The following is a 20,434-nucleotide window of genomic DNA, read 5'->3' on the forward strand; positions in this document are numbered from 1 at the left end:
CTAAGTAACTAATACAGAATCACTGATTTTCATGAAGCAGGATCAAGCACTAGTCTTTAAACAATACAGTACATTTCTTATAGCACAGGAAAAACCCATACACAAAAGTACTAGTTGGCAAAGCAGGTTTACTCTGCAGGAGTGCAGGAATGTCAGCTACCCTTCACGATGTAGGAGTGCACCTGCCACAGAGATATTAATGCACTGTAAATCTGTATCTTAAATTGCCTTGAGGTAAATTATGCCTGATATAATATTTACCTTTCATTTCTATGAAGAGTTGGGAAGTGAACTTTTTGTCTAGTAGCATAACTTGACAGGTTCATAGTTGATTCTTAACTTCCTCATAACTTTCACACATGAAAGGCTATATAATAATGGTGAACTGGATGGTTTCCTTGAATTTCCTTTTCCAAAACATCAAAAAATTTGTAAAAGCTGTTTAATTTTCATATAAAAAGGAAGTAAAGTGCAGTAAATACTGGATACTGCTCCACTTCTAAAAGATTTGAGGTGAATATTCTTCTAATTTATTATATAAAAGAGCAAAATTAATGCAATTTGATTATGTGCCTGCTTCTTCCCCCCCCCCCCCTTTTTTTTTTTTTTCCTTTTCTTTTCTGTATGGGGTAATTTATCCAGTGTGGGAACAGTATAGGGATGGAATCTGACAATATAGTAACTCTTTTCAAGCTAAGTGGTAAAATTATAAAACATTAATCCCAAAGTGGTTCTAGCATATGTTTCCAGTGCAGTTTATTTAGGATCACAGTTTATCTTCTTTCTTGGAAGTTCATCAAATATTTTCTAAACGAGGTTAGTCTGATGTCATAAAATCTTAGAATCCTAAGAGGTAAAAGGCTCTAAAACTCTTCACACCAGCAATGTTAACTTTATCCGTAATCTCTTGTGATTTTTTTTTTTAACATCAAAGTTATTTGTGTTCTAGTTACATCTAGGATTCAGAGCAACTTAGCTCTGCCATTTCAGGAACAGAAACCTCAATAAGTCTTTGAAGAAATTTTGTATTGTTTCATCAAATAACGAGACAATATTTTCAGGCAGATACTCTCAAAACTCTAAAATGCCCATAGTTTAGAAAGAGATCGTGAAGGAATTGTTTAGTAACAGCATTAAACTGCTTTTAATCAAATCCAAGACTCCATACAGTAAGTGGTTCAGCTCACTGAAAATACTGCCCCAGTCAACTTCCCCTCAAGACTTTCAACGGACTTCGGAGACTTCAAACAAGTTATTACAGGTTCGGTTCATACAGCCACATATGTATGACTTTCTCAATATAAATCTGTTTTCAGCATTTTTAACTTCAGCATACTGAAATGTTTTGAGTAAATTACTTTACAATATTACTTCTTTATTAATCTATTTAATTCAATCATTCCAGCACCATAGTTTGGATAAAAAAAAGGATGTGCTGTTTTGTCCCTGTTAAAGAATTCTGGTATTTCCATGCTCTGAACAGTTCTATTAAGTGTTGAAGAAAAGGATTGAAATTTGATTCAGTGGCACAGAAAGAGGCATGGTGCAAGTGGTAAAACTTGCATCGCTTTCATTAAATCCACCCCCATGCAGACAAGTTATAAACCTTTAAAAACTCCCAGTCCCCAAATGGATCAACAGAGATGTCTGACAGGGGAAATCAGTAGGTCACCAGCAAAAGGGTAAAGGCCAGAGCACAAACAAAGGATCAGATTAGGACAAGAAGTCTCATAAAACTTAAACTCAGAGACACCTGGAAAGCAAGCATCTATGGTTCTAACTACACAGATACGCCTTAAAGGTGTGAGTTTATGCTGTTTCATCACAGAAGTCTGCATAGTGAATGTGCATTCAGAACTTTAATCTTACCAAGCATTAAAGAGCAGCAAGTAATATTCTAATATTAATAAGACACAACTTCTCCTTCTTGATTTTCATTCTGTTAAGATTATTTCTGGTTTTGACATCTCTTACTAAGCTCTTTTTCTTGTACTATTTTCAGCTCAAAGTTCTCGGACTATTCTTCTGTTTCCGTCACTAGAACACTTCCTTTTCTCTTTCACTTTAAATGCCTAATAGTCCACTCTTGCCTGCCACTTCCATTTCACTTTTTCTTTATACGATTGGATCTCTCCAAATTGCAAAGCTATTTTTCCACTCTTAAACCATCTCTTCCCAATTCTGGTTGACTCTGACATCTCCTTAAGAAGCACTGCACTCAATAATGCCAACTTTCAACTTTTCTGTTTTCAGGCACATTCACTTTCCCACTTTTCCTTCTAACTCCTGTCATCTGTTACTACTGAAAATCAACATCCTTCCCAATCTCCAACCTATATGGTCAAGAGATAGCAAAGAGGGAATCACATTTCTCTCTAACCTGGTTCTAGATCCACTTATACAAACTGCTACAAAAAGCTCATCTCTTCTTTTTCTGTAACACACTTTATTTTCAAACATTTCTTTATACTCATGCACTAAATGCTCTTTCCAAAACCTCATCTTACACTGGTAACAAAGTATCTGTCACTCATATATGTGCATGAAGGTAAATAACATTCCAAACACAAAGATTATTTTCTTATCTTATTTTTCTAACCTTTCAGCTATGCTCTGAATCAAAACTATTCTTCACTTAAAGTCCATTCCATACTTCTCTTTTCTCTCACTCATCTCTTTTGCATCATACTCTTCTTAAAACCTGAGCTAATTTTGACTGATTCCTGGTCTTGCATACAATTCCCATTTTTCCATGTTGATCTTTTCCCATGTGAATCTTATCCCTCAGAAAAAAAAAAAAAGGGGCCTGAGCTAAAATGGCTTCTGTGGTTTCACAATTGTTCCCAAGTCTTTTCATACATCTGGTGAACAAACAGGTATGGTACCTTTCCTTTTATCATAAATAACATGAATGATGTAGATAAATGAGGTAGTAAACAAATGTATTAGGGAACAAGCCTAAGGCAAAAGTGTCAAATACGCTTAAACTCTAAGGGATCAACTAAGCTTTGGAAGCTTTGTTTGAAAATTCGGTGACAATAACATGTGCTAGCTAGGAAACAAAGATTAAAGTGGGAAAAGGCTACTAAGAATATCCTCCCTAAAGTACGTGATAGGCATAAATTCACCAAATTTATAATCTGAAAAAAAATACAATAAAAATCTATTAAAAGCTATCATATGTGTATACAAGCTAATACTTTTACATTGTGCAGGGATATTTTTTCTAATAAAAGTTTAAGGCTACTTTTTAGAACACATTATTCCTAACAGAATAGACAATCATTAAAATTTGACAGTACTTGGAAAAATATTATTGAGCATTTTATGTTCCACTTCAGATTACGATAAACAGAAGAAATCTTTTCCATATTAGTAAATGAAACATTATCAAGAGCAAAAGTTGTGAAGACTATCATAGCTTCCATTACAGCTCCACTGTCTGGTAACTGCCCAAGGAAAAAGCAATGGAACACTCACCTCTAAATAAGCTGAACTAGCTAAGAATAATGCCAATGTTTAGTTTATTTAGTAATACACAAGTCAACAAATCCTTACAACACAATATGGAAGAAAATAACTGGGATCTTCTATCAATTTCTTAACAGAATGTTCCTGACTTCCTTCTGTTATGTTTGTGAATTTTTTGAAAATATTTAGAGGAAGCAAGTATTTTCCCGTGATGATGTCAGAACAAGTTCCTTCAATTTTGCCCAATAATGACCTCAAAATGGCTCACTACTAAAAACTAGAGACACATTGTCTAAGAACACTGTTCCTTTCCATTGCACAGATGATGTGCTCAGACAAAACTCACACAAACACCAATTTACTTTAAGATATGATCTGACATTACAGCCAACCCAATTTAGTGGTAAGCTTTCTACTGAAAGAGTTTTGTCCTCCATGTGGCTGTTGCATCTACACATCAAGTTCTCTGCACACACAAAAAAGCAGTACTTCTCTGCTAGATGACCCAGCTGCAGCCACACAATCCCTGGAGCTTTTATAGGGGCAGAAGCAAGTAGAGACTTGTGGTTTGGAAGAGTCAGCTAAAAGGGGGAAGGAAAGATCAACCTTTTGGCAGCAACTCACTATTAGACCAGTTTATCTGTAACATTAAATTACACCCCCAGGAGCTTAATCAGGAACTGTGTGGTGCTAGTTCTTTTTTAATGTACTACTTTATACATAAATCTTACCTCCATGAAAATTAATGGGAGTCTGGCTATCAATTTTAGTCAGTCAGGATTTCACTTCTGCACACTAGCGGCATGCAAATAAACAATAATGCAGACTCCTAGGTGGCTAGTTTTAAATAATAAACAGAAGCTCCAGGTACTGATTTCATTATACTGAGTAGTAACCTTCTCTCTCTCTAAATTAAAAGCTCATATACAAAAACATACGCATTCCTAACCTATCAGCTTTTCAGAGGATTCTGTGTACAGCAGGAGTATACCAACCTTCTTGACCTTATGAGGAAAGTATCAAGCTCTTCTCACAGGAAAGGGAACTCAAGTTAAATGTACGTACTTTGGACAGCTCATTTTAGAGAAGGAACTTTAGGATTTGTTGACAGACGGTAGATGGCAATGGCTGCCTAAGGACTCATTGCTCTGTTGTTGGAGGGAAATAGCCTGGCCAAGCAACTAGGGCCTACAACATCTCAAAATCTGGGCTTCCACAGCCCCTGTGATTTCAACTCTACCCATGTCTGAGCATGCAGACTGTCTAGAAGCACTCATAGCAGTTGGAACTACAAGACAAAGGATGTAGCCATGGCATAAGAGCCCCACTTCAAGTGTAGGCTGAGGACCACAAGCTAATATAGGCCCTGCTACAAAGTTGCAGCTTTTATTATTGTCCAACAGTTGAACAGCGCTATGGTATCACTTCTCTTCTGTTGTCCAAAGAACAGCTAGAAGTTAGAAACATAATTTAACCATGAGTGGTTTTCTTTCTCAACTTTCAATTTCTTCAATTTCTATTACCTGAGCTTGTAATTACAATGTTTTTTCAGGTATTTAATTCAATAATAAATCATTAATTTACTATAACCAAACTGGGAAGAAGCTGCAACATATAAAGTAAATAATGCACATTAATTCCATAAAAGAAATCTGAGTTTATATTCTGATTTTGACTGAAACATTGAAGAAGAAATTTTTTTCCCCTCACTTTCTCAAGCTAATAATCTACACTTCTAAAACTTATTGAAGCTGAACACTACTCTTAAAACTTCAAGAAAAACTAGAGGAAAAAATGCTTTAACTGTATGACGAAAACAATTTCAACTCTATTCTCATATATATGAGAACTGAACTTTGTTGTATTTTAAAATGTACAGTGGTGCTTTAGTTTTAGTGTTAATTCTTAACAAGATATAGGTATAGTTAACTATATAAATAAAGTAAAACTAAATAAAACTCAATGCTCAATTTTTACTGAGGATTATACTGCGAGGAACCCAAGGAGTCCTCCTAAAGGTAACCCTCCTCCTTTTCTCACTTCCACATGAGTATTACACCTTGTGCTGCAGTAGAAGCAATTTGCTTTAGAACATGGCAAGACCAGTATATAACATTATAAAGATTAAAAGTTGAATCTGTTATACACACTCTGCAAGGTAATTAGCATTTTATTCTGTAAAATGCATCCAGAGAGCAAGTGTACCAAAACCACATCTTATTATTGTGTTATATTACATTGTCTCTGTTACATTACACAGTGCTCTATCACACTGTCTCACACAAACAATAGATATTACTGGAACTTCAGGCACACACATGTTAAAAGCAATCAATAACTGCTTCTATTGTAGCTCTTACTGAGTAACCCCATTCTCACTTTCTGGGATTTCCACTGAAGAGGGGTATATTTCAAACATAAAAGTATCTTGCATCATACAGGCTTCTTTAGCAGCAAGCAAATGGCACTGAAGATAAATATGCATAAGCAGCTTTTTTTGTTTTATATAGCTTAGGTTTGCTGCTAGATCATGGAATGTTTTTCTCTCATCATTAAAGCCTCTGAAATACACTCTAAAGGAAAGAAAGCTGATCTACTTATAGATCAACAGAAGGCATGTGAAAAAGGCTTGCTAACAATACTTCTTTTGCATGTAAGTGAGAGCAATTGGTATCCCATCTGGAAAAGCACACTACTCTGAGATAGAAAACTCTTGCCACTGGCAAAGTTTATGGTATTAATTTGTAATGGTGGATTTAGGGAAATGTACTAAACTAATGCTCATTTACTTGCATAATTATGTGTTTTCTACATAAAATGACAGGCTTTTACCTTGCCAATACTGGCAATGAGTTAATGGAAAACAGGACAAGGCGGGTGTTCAAGTATGCCAGTGCTGATGAATGTCAAGCTCAGGTTACAGATTTGTTTCTTGCATTAACATCTGTACAATGCACCATCTAATGCACTACCCTTCAGACATTTAAATCTGTTATTTTAAATATTTTCATTGCAGTTTAGCTTTGATTATTAATCTAAGAGGCAAAAAAGTTAAACTGTATCTTATCTTCTTTGCCACTTGATATGTTAAACAGCCTTCATACCTTAAATCCACTTTAATAAGGCATGCAATTATTAAAGCATTACAGAATGGCCCCAGAGCACACAAGCCCCATTAAATTTGCTTACATCTAATTATGGCTGCCTGAGGCAGGTGAGAAATTGACTCTGATAAGATCTTTCTTTTACCTGTAGCCAAAAAAATAAAAAGGAAAAAAACCCTCAGAGTGATTTTCTATCTAATTGCTATCTACAAGTATTTATGGTATTCGCTCCTTCAATGAATAGCCCACAAAGCACTCTTTGTGCACTAACTAATGCATTTTAAGGTTTTTTCAAGACTATAGAATACAAAAGACAAGCTTATCTTGCTTCAGGCATAAAACAGGTCATCAATGATGTCTACTTGTGAAACAGTTTTATCTATTATTTAAATCATATATTTTCCCTTAAAAATATTTCTGATGTGAAAAAGCATGTTACATATTCTTTGAGGACTTTTATCTTTTCTTCATGGCAGCATAAGCAATGAAAGCATTCTATTTTATGGAAAAATAATATAAACATAAAAATGTACTTCACATGGACTGAAAACTATTCCTTTAAAAAAGGTGGGTTTTTTTCCCAATATAAAAAAAAAAAGAAGTGTCTTATAGTAGAAACCACAGCATTCAACTCCTAGGTATTTTTAACTGGCTTTCCAAAATTCAGGAAAAAGGTATTAAATTACACTGCTCTTATAGATAAGTGAATGAGGGAATGTGGCATTTCTAATCATTATAATCCCACTAGCAGCCCTAGCAGATCCTAGAGAACAATGCAGCAAGACCATCATAGTGATAATAAAAACTAGTTAGAAGCTATACCAGCCAAATAGGAATAAATACATTTTAAAAAACCCATAAAGAATTAATAAAAAAAAGTCATGGAATTCATCCAGTCTAAAAGGATTGTAATCCAATTCTTGCCTAACATTTAAGGAGAAATTACTTTGTTACATAGCATGATTTAAAGAAGACAGACATTAGGAATTTGACGTGAAAGTTGCCCAGATAATCCAGCCATCAGACTTCTAACGCAAGATTATACAACGCTATCTTTTAAACATACATCTTTAACCACCACTGCCACTGATGCTTTTGTATTGTCATAGCCATTCTTTGGTACAATGGACTACAAATCTATAGTCGACCCAAAAAGAAAAGGTCCTTTGGTCACACTTTATGCTTAAGACCTCATTTGATAGTCTTCAATGAAAGACTGCATAGAGGCCTGAAATGAATATATTGTACCATTAACATCTTTCTCATGTGCTTCTTAGGGTTATAGAGCATGTCATTCAATAAAACTTCATTTAACCTTATCTTTACATTCAAATAAGAAACAACAGGCAAACTTTCATATTGATTTGCTTCATTAGACAAACTGCATTTTACATATTTGATAGTGAAAAAACATGTGGATTTTCTGGTATACTAAACAACTACACTGTAAATACCATTTTTTTGAAGGCATTGATGAACTATTTCCGTTTGCTACATGCTTTACCAGCTCAAAGACTGTTGTTACACAAGATGTTTTGGCCTCATATAATTACATCTTGTTTGATGTTAATTTGTTGTATTTCTATTAGAACTTTCACGGTTGCTTTATAATATTGTCTAGCCACCAGTTTGCATCATCTATAAATGACAATACTGTGAACCAGTGAATTATGCATGCATCTTTAGTGCGAATCAAAACCAAAGCAGAACAAAAAAATTACAAAAGGAATTTAATGACCATGCTAGGAAGAATTACTTTCCAGCTTTTCCAAGTCTCCTCTTAGAATGAATTGCATACAGGTAAATTAATTACTCAGACATCATGACTGTTATTCTGTCATGTAAGTTTTTTAAAATTTTCTTCATATTAACATTTGATATCCTAAAATACAGAACAAAATTTCTGTTTTTCTCTGTGTTGTGGATTTGATCATGGGAGGTTTCAGTAGACAATATTGCTCAGAATCTGAATACATACCAAAAGCTGCCACTTTTATGATTATGGCTTGAATGTTAGATGATATAATTTCTTTAAGCAACATTTCCTGGTTCCGACGCCAAAGGTAAGCTAAAGGCTGAAGATTAAGCCTTCTGCATCTTAAAAACAAACAAAAAGTTTGATAAAGCCAAGCGTTATGCTTTTACACAGCATAATTCATATAAAATTAAAGAAAATTAATTTCCCCCATTTCCTACTCTTAAATAATTTTTTCTGCTATTTCAATCATAATACTTTACTATTCTTATATTTCAGTATATACATTAAGTCTAATATTAAAAAAATGAAATAAACTTGTTTTGACTACAATTCATCTACGTAAGTATGATGTAACTCACTGATGTAAACCGATTTGTACAGGAACACAACTAAAACCATGAGAAAATGCATTCCTAAACCTTTCAGGACACAAACCAACCAATACCTTAGGAAGTACACAAGCACAGATACATGCTGGGCAATGAATGGACTGAGACCAGCCCTGCGAAGAAGGCTTCGGGGCGTCGGTGGATGAAAAACTGAATGTCAGCCAGCAACGTGCGCTCACAGCCCAGAAGGCCAAATGTATCCTGCCCCTACTCTGCTCTGGTGAGACCCCACCTGCAGTGCTGTGTTCAGCTCTGGGGATCCCAGCATAAGACAGACATAGACCTGCTCGAGCAGGTCCAGAGGAGGCCACAAAGATGATCAGGGGGCTGCAGCACCTCCCCTGTGAGGACAGGCTGAGAGAGTTGGGGTTGTTCAGCCTGGAGAAGACAAGGCTCCAGGGAGACCTTATAGTGGCCTTCCAGCACTTAAAGGGGGCCTGCAGGGAAGGTGGGGAGGGACTCTTGATCAGGGAGGGTAGTGATAGGATGAGGGGTAACGGTTTCAAACTGAAAGAGGGGAGATTTAGATTAGATATTAGGAAAAACTCTTTACCGTGAGGGTCATGAGACACTGGCACAGGTTGCCCAGAGAAGCTGTGGCTGCCCCCTCCCTGGCAGTGTTCAAGGCCAGGCTGGATGGGGCTTGAAGCAACCTGGTCTAGTGAAAGGTGTCCCTTCCCAAGGTGGGGGGGGTTGGACTAGACGATCTTTAAGGACCCTTCCAACCCAAACTAGTCTATGTTCCTATGATCCTAAATGATCACTTTTTATGAACACAGCTAAGGCAAGAGTTGCCACTCTGTGATAAATGTGGCAGACGTCACTAGGACAATATGCTGAATTTTTACAATCCACAAACCTGTGATTTGCATCAACACCCAAGGAAAAGAATCATTCAGGAAAACGTATGCAGATTTTGACACAAAGTAACGACTTGGTAATGTAAATTTAATTATTTGTTTTGATAAATATCATATTTAGACAGCATTTGATACACAACATTTAATTGTTTATCAAATTAGAGGATCACTAATTTGCACTATTGATAGGTAATCCTTCTGCAAATTGTCAAGTACCATCAGTTGGTGATAAAATGTGTAATGCCTAGTTCCTGAAAAACTTAAAAACATTTAACTATGAGACTAGCTCAGAGCACTCAAAAATTACATTTATTTGTCAATTATCATTGTTTATCTAATATATGGGCTTTCTCTCTTATGTTAGATAGACTCACTAGCCTTACGTGTCAAGATTTTATAATTAAATGGACGCTTAATGTTGACATGTAAATCCATAGTTAGCACCCATATAATCTGACTGGTTTTGCTATTACTTTCACATATTTTAACAGAGCACTAAATTGTGAAATTAACAGAAATATTTAGCAACTCTGAATGTGAAGTAGCTCATTTAGGTGCTTAACTTTAGCTAACAAATTAGCTGAATCCAAGTAACTGGGATGGTTTATGTGAAATAACATTATTGCAAGTGGGAAATCTATAGATCAACGTAAAATTTTTTTACCACTGAGCAAGTTTGGAATTAATCTGGTCTGTTCGAAATACTGCGATGTCTTGTCAAATCTTCTGGCTCTGGTGGTAAGAGAACTAAACCCCACAATCAACAAAAGCAATCTTTTACAAAATAATCTAGTAACATGATCAGGCAGTCATTAAAATGTTTTAAGTGTAAGGGAAAAGAAAAAGAAAGGAGCTATTTCTGACTGCAATTTATGTATGTAGGGTGTAAAGAAAACACCCTTGTGTGTAACTTGCTGATGTGAGTCGAGTTGGCACAGCATTAACTTCACCATTCTTACAGTTCATAAAGGATATTTGCTTTTATCATCAATAAATAACTAATGATCTAATGAAATTATAATTAATTTTTAACACAAGGTGGTCGTGTATTACATAATCCTTTTTTAAATTAAGACTCTTAAAAGTATCCCAAACTATCTAGAATTACAGAGTGTGCACAGTAAAAATGAAAATGAAAGCTGCTGACTAATGATAACAAATTTTAAATTTTAAGGAAGTAAAGGAAGATACACGCATAAGGATTCTCTTGCATTTAATTCCTTATAACAAGTCACAGGATGTTCCTCTATATTAAAACTCTGTTGAAAAGGAGATACTTGACCATGACACCATAGTCACTAGAACTGAGTGAGCTTTCTGTTGAAATCAAAGATCCGAACTTACTCAACTGTTTTTGTATCAAAACCCTGAGTATTTTCAACAGATCCATGAAGAGCAATCCAAAAATCCAGTACTGTTTCTACCAGATTTTTACTAATAACATGTTTCCAGGAGGAAAAAAAAAAAAAAAAAGTGAAAAAAACCAAAAGAAACACAAATAGAATTAACTTGGTATCATAGAACATGACAAATAAAGCAACTGTCTCTGCTCCAAAATTTGAGTTATAAAACAAACAAGTAAAGCACTTTCCAGAATGTGTATATTAATAAAGTTTAATATTTTCTTACACATCTTCAACTCGAACTCTCTGATAGTCAGAAAGAATGGCTCCCACAGACACACCCTCCACTCTTTCTTTTTCCTGAAAAAAGACATGAAATATTAATGATAGCAGTATATGCTGGCCTAAACAACAGAGATTAAGTACCTCTACTGGCAGAATCAACCAAGAATAAATGTCTTTCCCTGTGCACTGTACATGGAACTGAATGGGCTGGAAAGCAGATCTTGCATAGAAGACAGCAGCAACCTGCTACAAGGTTGTTGCTCTAACACAGTAACCTACTCAACTTGAGTACCATTCTACAGAAGATATAATCAGAGTAACTGAAAAGTACCATATTTAACAACTTACTCTAAAGTTTTCCTGACATCCTGAAAATTACTTCCAGGTCTTCACTATAACTGAGGTGTTAGCTATCCCACCAACAAATAAATATCAGCAACATACAATCACGATGATTAATTAGCATTTGTCACAACATGCAGCACAAGATGTTTAAAGGTTGTTTAGATGTGGTGCTTGGCAATACGGTTTAGGGATGTACTTGGTAGAGTAGGGTTGATGGTTGGACTCGATCTCAAAGGTCTTTTCCAACCTGAATGATTTTATGATGTGAGATTATTCTTTTTATTCTAACACCAGAACAAGAAAACTCACAAGCAACTTACTCAACATCACCTTTTAAAAGGTTTTCCAAGATGTATTTTCTGTTTTATTTCAACTACCTAAGCCAATAGTACTTTAATGTAACATTTGAAAATGTAACATTTGAAAATGCACACGCTTACAATATTTCATGAGCTCTTGCATTTTTAAAGTTGCTTGAGTCCCAAACAACATACTGAACTCACTTTTTTTGCCTAAATTTTTTGCCTAAAATTTGCTAGACTTTAGTTGAAGCTGTTTTCCCCTTTTAACCAAGGCTGGTCATAACAACATAGCATGACTTACCTTCTGGACCTGCTCAGTTAGACAGCAACCCTGTGAAGTTTGCAGCAAGATTTTACTGCAATATTTTACTATAAAATTTTCAACTGTATACCTAGATATGAATTTCAAAATCAAATCAGTCTTTGCCTGCCATGGTACTGAATTTAAAACTAATTTTCAGTTTCTTATCAATAAAATGATTCAGAAAGTGGTTTATTCATAATTATATTGTAGGGAAAAATTTCCTGGTTTATGACTGCCTGGGTTATTCTTTTCTCAATCTATTATCTTACTCTTCTTTACACTAATTCTCATCATGTATTTCCCCATAATTCTCATCATGTATTTGTCCAACCAAATTCCTAAGTTATTCATACCCATCTCTACTGATCTGAGTCACTGTATTTATCAAAAGTCCTAGCTACAGTAAGCTGAAAATTATATCATTGTTCGATTTATGCACTTCTACATGTCATTAATGGATATATCATTTAATATGAAACTTAATGACAAATCATACAGGATTCAGATTGATGTTTCTCAGAAGTAATAATATTGATAAAAATTAATTTTAGCTTATCTGTCACTTGTTAATTATCCACTGCTGGTATTAGCAATATTATTACTATTATCCAGACAATATTACTTCTGCTACTCTTTGAGCTTTCTGTACAACAACGTTTCAAAGCTCTTTTCAGAATGAAAATAAATCACAGACATTTCAGTTTACCCAACTCACCCATCTAGAATTACATTTCTTAAAAAGTTATGTAAGTAGTTTTCTTTAAATAAATGTTATAAAATGATTCATGAAGCCTTCTTTGATCTTCAAGCACATCTAAAATGTTTTCCCCATACTCCTTTGTTTCATGAAATTTTGATAGGAAGTTTACCTATACTGCTACAATTGCACTTAAGTTGCATTCTTCAAAGTTCTTTTTGGAAAGATTACGAAGTTAAGTTGCATAACAGTCCTGGAAAACATGACAGATATGCATTGTTTGTTTGTTTGTATTTTTATGTAAAAAGAATAGCACTAACAATTCCTTCAAAATGTGCTCCATCACAACATTCAGACATCATCCAACAAGTCCAGAAACATTACCTGTATTTCTGCTTATGTGAACAATTAATCACATAGGTTTATTAATAATAAACATATCCTCAAAGGTAATGACCATGAAGTGGTCCATGCATAGGATCTGACATAATGAATTAATATTATTAAACAATTAATACATTAAATATTAACTGTCCATGTTTCCAATTCACCACACATCTTTCTGTGTGAAGGAATGAAGCAGGCTGTATCCCTTTCTGCACAACACACTATAGTATATTTGCAAGGGAATCACGGAATCAGAATGGCTGAGGCTTCTCACTTTTGCAAACTAACTTGGGACTCCTGCTGTGAAGTACATCCAGACTATCAGAGACTAGGACAATATATGGTAATAAACCTGAATGTCTTTATAGGGAGAGAAGTATTCAACTCCAGAAAGGAATAGGGGAAGTCAAAACCAGAAAAATACTTCAGAAAAGCATCTGCATTTCTATGATCATAAAGCAGAGCAAGGACTCAGGGGCTGAAGGCAAAGGAAGAGTAAAGTAGATTTAGCCTACAATCCAGGGAACAACAACAAAACCAAAAACAAAACCATGAAGAACTACAATCACCTTCATAGCCTCCCAGTGTCAGAGATACTGAATGTTCAAATGTTTTTTCATTACTACTTCTTCACACAAGGCAGCATAACAATAGAAATGATACACCACACCTAACATATCAAGAACTGCAGGACACACGTGGGGTTTCTCCAGCTAGTCACCAATGCGGCAGCTACTATTGGCATTACAGCTACATTAGAAACCTGTTCACATGGTAGGTAAGTATTTATTACTTCATGGAACACACTAGGCTCAATGATCACAATATAAACAAGCAAGATCTGGGAAAAAAGGCAAAACAAAGAATTATTCAGATTTTCTACTTATTGAGATTACCAGAATTGTTTTGCTTTCTTTAAATTAACAGCAGGTGAATACATTAGCATTACATTCTACTAAACAGAGCTGACTATACCAATCTTTTTTTTTCAGTTTCCATTAAGACACAAATCAATTTGTTCTTATTAAGAACCATGTGCAACAGAAAGTCACCATCTGGATAGAACACCAGCCACCAAATCCTCTACATTTTTTAAGACTTTATACACAAACAGTAACAGTATAGTTGACCTTTCTGGCTGAATCCATCACAATATGTAGACATCAAGACATGTTTAATGGTAAGACTGTGACCATTCCTTTCGATTTCACCAAGATTTTGCTATTTCACCAAGATTTTGCCATTAAGTTCTGCATGCTCCAATTTACAGGACTTTGACAGGTAAAAAAAAAATTGGTCACACAGCAAATAATTTTAACTATATTTAACTATAGGTGTATATTACATATGTCATCTTATAGACATCCATCTCTATGTTTACTTGGTAGTTCTCTTTTTTTGTACTTGGAAGATACAGAATATACTTTCCCGCATAGCATAGTCCTTAACTGCTAACATCCACAAAATAATTTTGAATTTCTTACAATCCTTACTTCACTACAATGCAAAGATAAGCACTCTTTTTTGATGCACGCCACCACATCTCAGACTGCCATCACAGCTGCAATTAGTACTTCCATCTACTGGAAGAATAACAGGAGTCAAAGGAATCAAATCACATCACTTAACTTTAATATTACAGTACTTTGCTGATAGCGGGTCCATCTACAAGATCAGCCATAAAAATGCATTAATGATTCTAACAGTGAGGTGTTTCAGAAAGAACTGGCAGAAAATAATCTGACATACTAGTCATGCCAAAGTGTAGAGAGAGTATGTTTAAGTATTTTTTCCAACATCCTTGTAAGAATGAAATGTACAACATCTTTGATTAATATATTTTTAAAAGAAAAATTGCTCTGTCAATAATAAATAATTAAAACCAACTACATTTTATTTATTTATTTATTTATTTATTTATTTATTTATTTATTTATTTAAAGAAAGGGACTCCTCCTTGCCACAAACTCAAAGACAGACATAGCTGAACTTTTGGAAACTGAATGTAGGAATGCAAATAATGCCTGCAGTGGCCCTGGATTTCCTGTCTTAGAGCTCCAAATTTTACTCTTTGGTAAATGACAGTCACTACCATGGAACTAAACTCTAAGATCTTACAGTCTCACAGACAATAAACAGAACTGACCACACTTTGAAAATACTTTTGTTTAAGGGCTTGGCATCAAAAGTATCAACTTTTAAATACTGGTTTAACACACATGTTTTTAAGCTTTTATGGAGTATTAGGAGTGGTAATAATGTTTAAAAGCAGAAGAGCTTGGAGCTCACCAATTAAGCACAGATTCTCAACACTGTTACTACTTAACAGCATTGTTTTATTTGTATGCATCTGTCTATTGTGTGTAGTATCATGATGCTGTGAAGAAAAACAAATATAATACAATTTTTAAGTTATTCTGAATTTTTATTCTTACTACCATTTTGAACAGTTACGTTTACAAACTTTTACAGCATAAAACTGTATTGCCACCACTTCTTATATACAATAGGGGATTTTTTGTTTGTTTGTTTGGTTGGTTTGTTTTTTTGGTTTGTTTTTTTTTGCTAACAGGTTCACTTGAAATATCCAGGGCTTTTCCTATTTTCATCATAAAGAAATTACATATAAATTAAAAGTGTTCAGCCACAGTGGCTCGATAGAGAATGATATTTAGAAAATAGTATTCAGTATATGTTTCCCAAACAATTGAGGAAAGTTCTCATCCAATGTTCTATCACAGAGTTTTTTCTGTCTTGGTAAAAAAAATTGTATGCTCAGATATTCTAAAAAAACAGACACTAAAGACCTTTTAATAACAACTTTCATTGTTCAGTTCTAAGTTACCAGAGGCAAACTATCCCACCAACTAAGTTCGGTAAGTAATGGTTTTGAAGTTTCTGATACAAGCACGCACAAGGCTATACAACTGTTATCTCACAACTAAATTAATCTCCATGGCTACATAAATACACATATTGTACACAATTTTCCATAATCTTTTATCACAAAATCATAGAACAGTTTGAGTTGGAAGGGAACTTAACAATCCCCTCATCAGTTCAAGGAGACTTTCTACTGGATCGTGTTGCTCAAAGCCCCATCCAACCTGACCTTGAACACTTCCAATGATAGGGCATCTGCAACATCTCTGGGCAACCTTTTTTATGCTCAATGTCTCTTTCCTCACCAAAACAAATAATGTTTACTGTTATGATCATAACATTTATTATAGTGCATTGCAAATACATTGTTACCACAGCAGTTTCCATTATATATACACCCCTTTCTCTAAGAATGGTAAATAAATAGTTGTATCAGAGATACAAGACAGTAACACCAAAAAAACATGTGATTCTCATAACAAATAAATATGCAGTGAAATGAATACCTGTAGGACTTCCTTTCACAAGTTCCCAAATACACAGACTCACAGAATTTCCTGTTCATCCATGATGACGGCAACTGACTTGCCCAATACGTTTTTTAACAAGGTCACAGAGCAATAAACATGGTTTGTTTTTTTTTAATTACTTCTGTTTTTTCATGTTCTCACAAAATATATACATCAGCAAAGACACTCAGTAAGAAAACTCCCTCAAATTAAAAAGAAAAGTGTCTGGAAGTAGAGACTTAAGTGTCCTGTTCTTAGACAAAACCAGTACGTCTATATTTAAATGAACTGCTTTGCAGACCTATTTGTTTGGGATTTTAAAAATTCTAGTCCTGAGTCCTAGCAAATTTCAAAACCATATTATGGTAAAGGAATTTAAAAAGCCATTATAATCTCTAAGGTCACAGAACTTCTGTTAAAAAACTGTTGGAACAATGGCCCAAACTTGAAACTTAAATATCAAGTAGATTACCCATAGTTTTTGTTCTGGGGTTTGTTCTTTTTTCCAATTATACATACCTATAACACATTTAGAGGGTGGATATGCACATGTATGAGTGCATACACATATACACACATACGCACAAAACCACGTGAATATGTATATATTTACATATATTTATAGCACATGTACATACATGTATATATGTGTATATGTACATATGTCCATAATATATCTTGAAGTCAGTAACAAAAGAACTGAAGGTTTTCATTGGCTGCTTGCTTTACAAGCTACATTAAATCTGATTTAAACAGTTACATACAAGATGTTCTGCACTTATTCTAGTTTACTTCCTTTGATAATACATAAGTTTCAAGCATCTTTTGAAATGGCAGTACATCATGTAATTTTCCAGTTGTGGTTAGCATTTCCATTTAAAGACTTTTGACAGGGAGCTATTCACCATCACCACTTTTCATTTAGTTCTTCTGATGGTAAAGAGCAGATATAAACTTCCACCACTGTCCAGGCAGCAGCTTCCACAAGGAGAAACATCAATATGCTTAACACATGCTTTGAAATGGGAGAACTAGTTAATATACTTACATACCATGAAATGGAATAAATTCAATCCCCTATTCTGTAAGGTTCAACAAATCAAGGTTGGAGTGGCACAAATTCAAGAAAAAAGATTTGAAGGGAAGAAGGATGGAGTGTGAGGTGGAACAGAAATAAACCACGGTCTAACCACCTCTGTAAATTCCTCAACTGGACAGTTTACACAAAGCCTTGCCGCACAGAGCACTCAGCTCAGCGCTTGAAGCACACAAAGAGTACTAACTGAAAACTAGCTCTTCATTGGATTCAGTGTTTGGTATTGAAAGAGGTATTGGACATTTTGCAAACAGATAGGATTTTGTTTCATTCCAAACTGATTTTGGTCAGCAGAGACTCAATCGTAGAATCAACAGTGCCAGGTCTTGTGTATACACTTCACCTTTTAATGTGGAACCTGATCAGGTTTGGTACTATAAAAAGCATGTTCACAAAACTGCAGTCTCACCATGGGTAGAACAGGCCAAATATCATGGATCTGCACAGAAAACAAAAGCCAAGGAAGTGAATTCGGGAAAATTCTGGAGGCAAGACGTTAGGTGCTGTATCATATAAAAAGTAAGAGAAAACAGAAAAATGTTCAAGGAAAGTTAACATGGAAGGGTGTTTTTTTTCCCCTTGGGTTGTGGTGTTTTTTTTTTTTTTTTCTTGTTATTATTAAAGAAAACATCATGTACTGTTGTTTACGTTTAGCCTGTACCCAGGGCTAAACTGTAACAGTCACTCTATCACCCAATGACCCCTCACCAGCCACAGAGGAGAACTGGGAAAAAGTAGAGCAGACCCACAGGTTGAAGAGAAACAGATTTAATGAAACACCACCAATGCCAACAGAGACATACACAGTTATACTCAGCCAAATGAATAGCCAGTTGTCACAACTGACCAGAGAGCAGTCCTCGGGAGAAGCCAGAGGAGGAACAGGAGGAACCTCAGCAGGAACCCCACAGGAGCTCCCTCTCCTCAGCAAACCTTCCCCCTCTATAATGACCATGACATTATGGGATGGGCTACACCTGTAGCTCACTCAGGTCGCTGCCCTGCCTGACTCCAAACTGCTCATGGCCTGCCTGGCATGGCTGGGTGTGATTCTGTCCGAGCCAAACCCGGACACTGTCAATTTAAGAGATTATTTAAACTATGCAAAACTTTACTAATACATTGCTAAGTGCAATAGGTTAGTCTACAGTAAAAATAAATTGCTCCTCTGAAATATTTGGATAATACAGAAAGCACTTAGTACAGTATACCCATCACAAAGTATGTAATGTATACATAAAAAAAGATATTAAACATAGACGTATATCGATCCTAACCACCTTTTATTTTCCACATGCCTTTTTAAAACTTATTTTTCCCCTTCAAAACTACCAAAATTACTAATTTTTAAAGTCAGTTATGAAAAACCAACTTTCAAAAAGCATCTAAATAACACAATTTTTTTAGCAGCAGCTAAAAAAGCTAACAGCTTTTTTTTATGTACATAAGATAATTATTAGCTATGTTTTAACTGTAAGTGAAATTACATAATTATTACATGTCTTGTTATAGCCACTAATTTATTCCAGTTCCTAGCATTCATGAAAAATAATCTTAATGAACAATTGTTAGAACAGCGTATCAATCTTTGCAACTGTAACTGTACTAAAATGCACAATTTATGTTTAAACTTCACAGTTTTAAAGTTCTACATATTTTTAAACAGTTTAATGAATAACAAAATTCAAAATTGCTGCTCTCCATGTACCATAAATTACTTTAAGCTGTATTTTCTATCAGAAAACAGTATAAAAAATTAAACAGTTTTGTGAAAGCTCCAAAACATCAGTGCCATGTGTATGCTTACTGTTATGCTGCTGTTAAGATGGCTCTGTAATACCTGTGTACAACACTGACATAGTGGTTCACAACTGAAGTAAAATATAAACAGAAATGTAAGAGTAAAGGTGGTAGCACACTGTGATTTATTTTTTGCCCCCCCTTTTTTTTTTTAATTTCAGTGACTGAAATTCAATTAGGGATAGGGAGGGTAATTTGAAGAAATGTCTATGTAAGCATTGTAGCATACAATACTGGTAGAAGTATTCTAAAAGTAAGTAAAATATTCATTGCAGTAGTACAAGTACAAAGGTTTTCTTTAATTTCACATTTTAATGTCTTTACCTGACCCTCTCAGAGTTCAGCAAAAAGAAAATTAGTGCTAATGTTTTCAATTTAATTAGTACATTACATGCACTGTAATTATTAGTGGGAAATGTTATATTAATGAATGTAAGAGTTAGCTGTAAATTACCTCAGAGTTATTATCAATTTCCCAAGTTACTGCTCCTTAAGATAACCCTTTCCCTATGGTTCTTCCGGTAATTTTTCTTTGCCTGATAAACATGATGATTAAACAGCACACAGTGCAAACCTTTGATACTTTTTAAATTAAATCCATGCCCAGCCTAAGGGCTGTGTCTGATTTCAACTAAATGTGTCAGTTAATCAGATAAAAAATTATCAGCAACTCAAAGAAAC

General features: G+C 34.8%; 1 protein-coding gene across 2 annotated transcripts in view; it reads right to left on the reverse strand.

The window, feature by feature from the left end:
* Positions 1 to 20,434, reverse strand: part of DPH6 (diphthamine biosynthesis 6) — a 214,743-nt gene that overhangs the window by 151,416 nt on the left and 42,893 nt on the right. Inside the window, exons 4-7 of one of the 2 annotated variants that reach the window (XM_086463378.1) lie at positions 11,432 to 11,505; positions 8,554 to 8,672; positions 7,298 to 7,338; positions 2,508 to 2,523 (exon numbers count right to left, since the gene is read on the reverse strand). In XM_086463378.1, the coding sequence (XP_086319504.1) occupies positions 2,508 to 2,523; positions 7,298 to 7,338; positions 8,554 to 8,672; positions 11,432 to 11,505 (250 nt within the window). The remainder of the gene's footprint in view (positions 1 to 2,507; positions 2,524 to 7,297; positions 7,339 to 8,553; positions 8,673 to 11,431; positions 11,506 to 20,434) is intronic. The other variant, XM_086463379.1, reaches the window with a different exon arrangement.

Source organism: Leptosomus discolor, chromosome 3, assembly GCF_034619465.1.
Source record: "Leptosomus discolor isolate bLepDis1 chromosome 3, bLepDis1.hap2, whole genome shotgun sequence".
Lineage (NCBI taxonomy): Eukaryota > Metazoa > Chordata > Aves > Leptosomiformes > Leptosomidae > Leptosomus > Leptosomus discolor.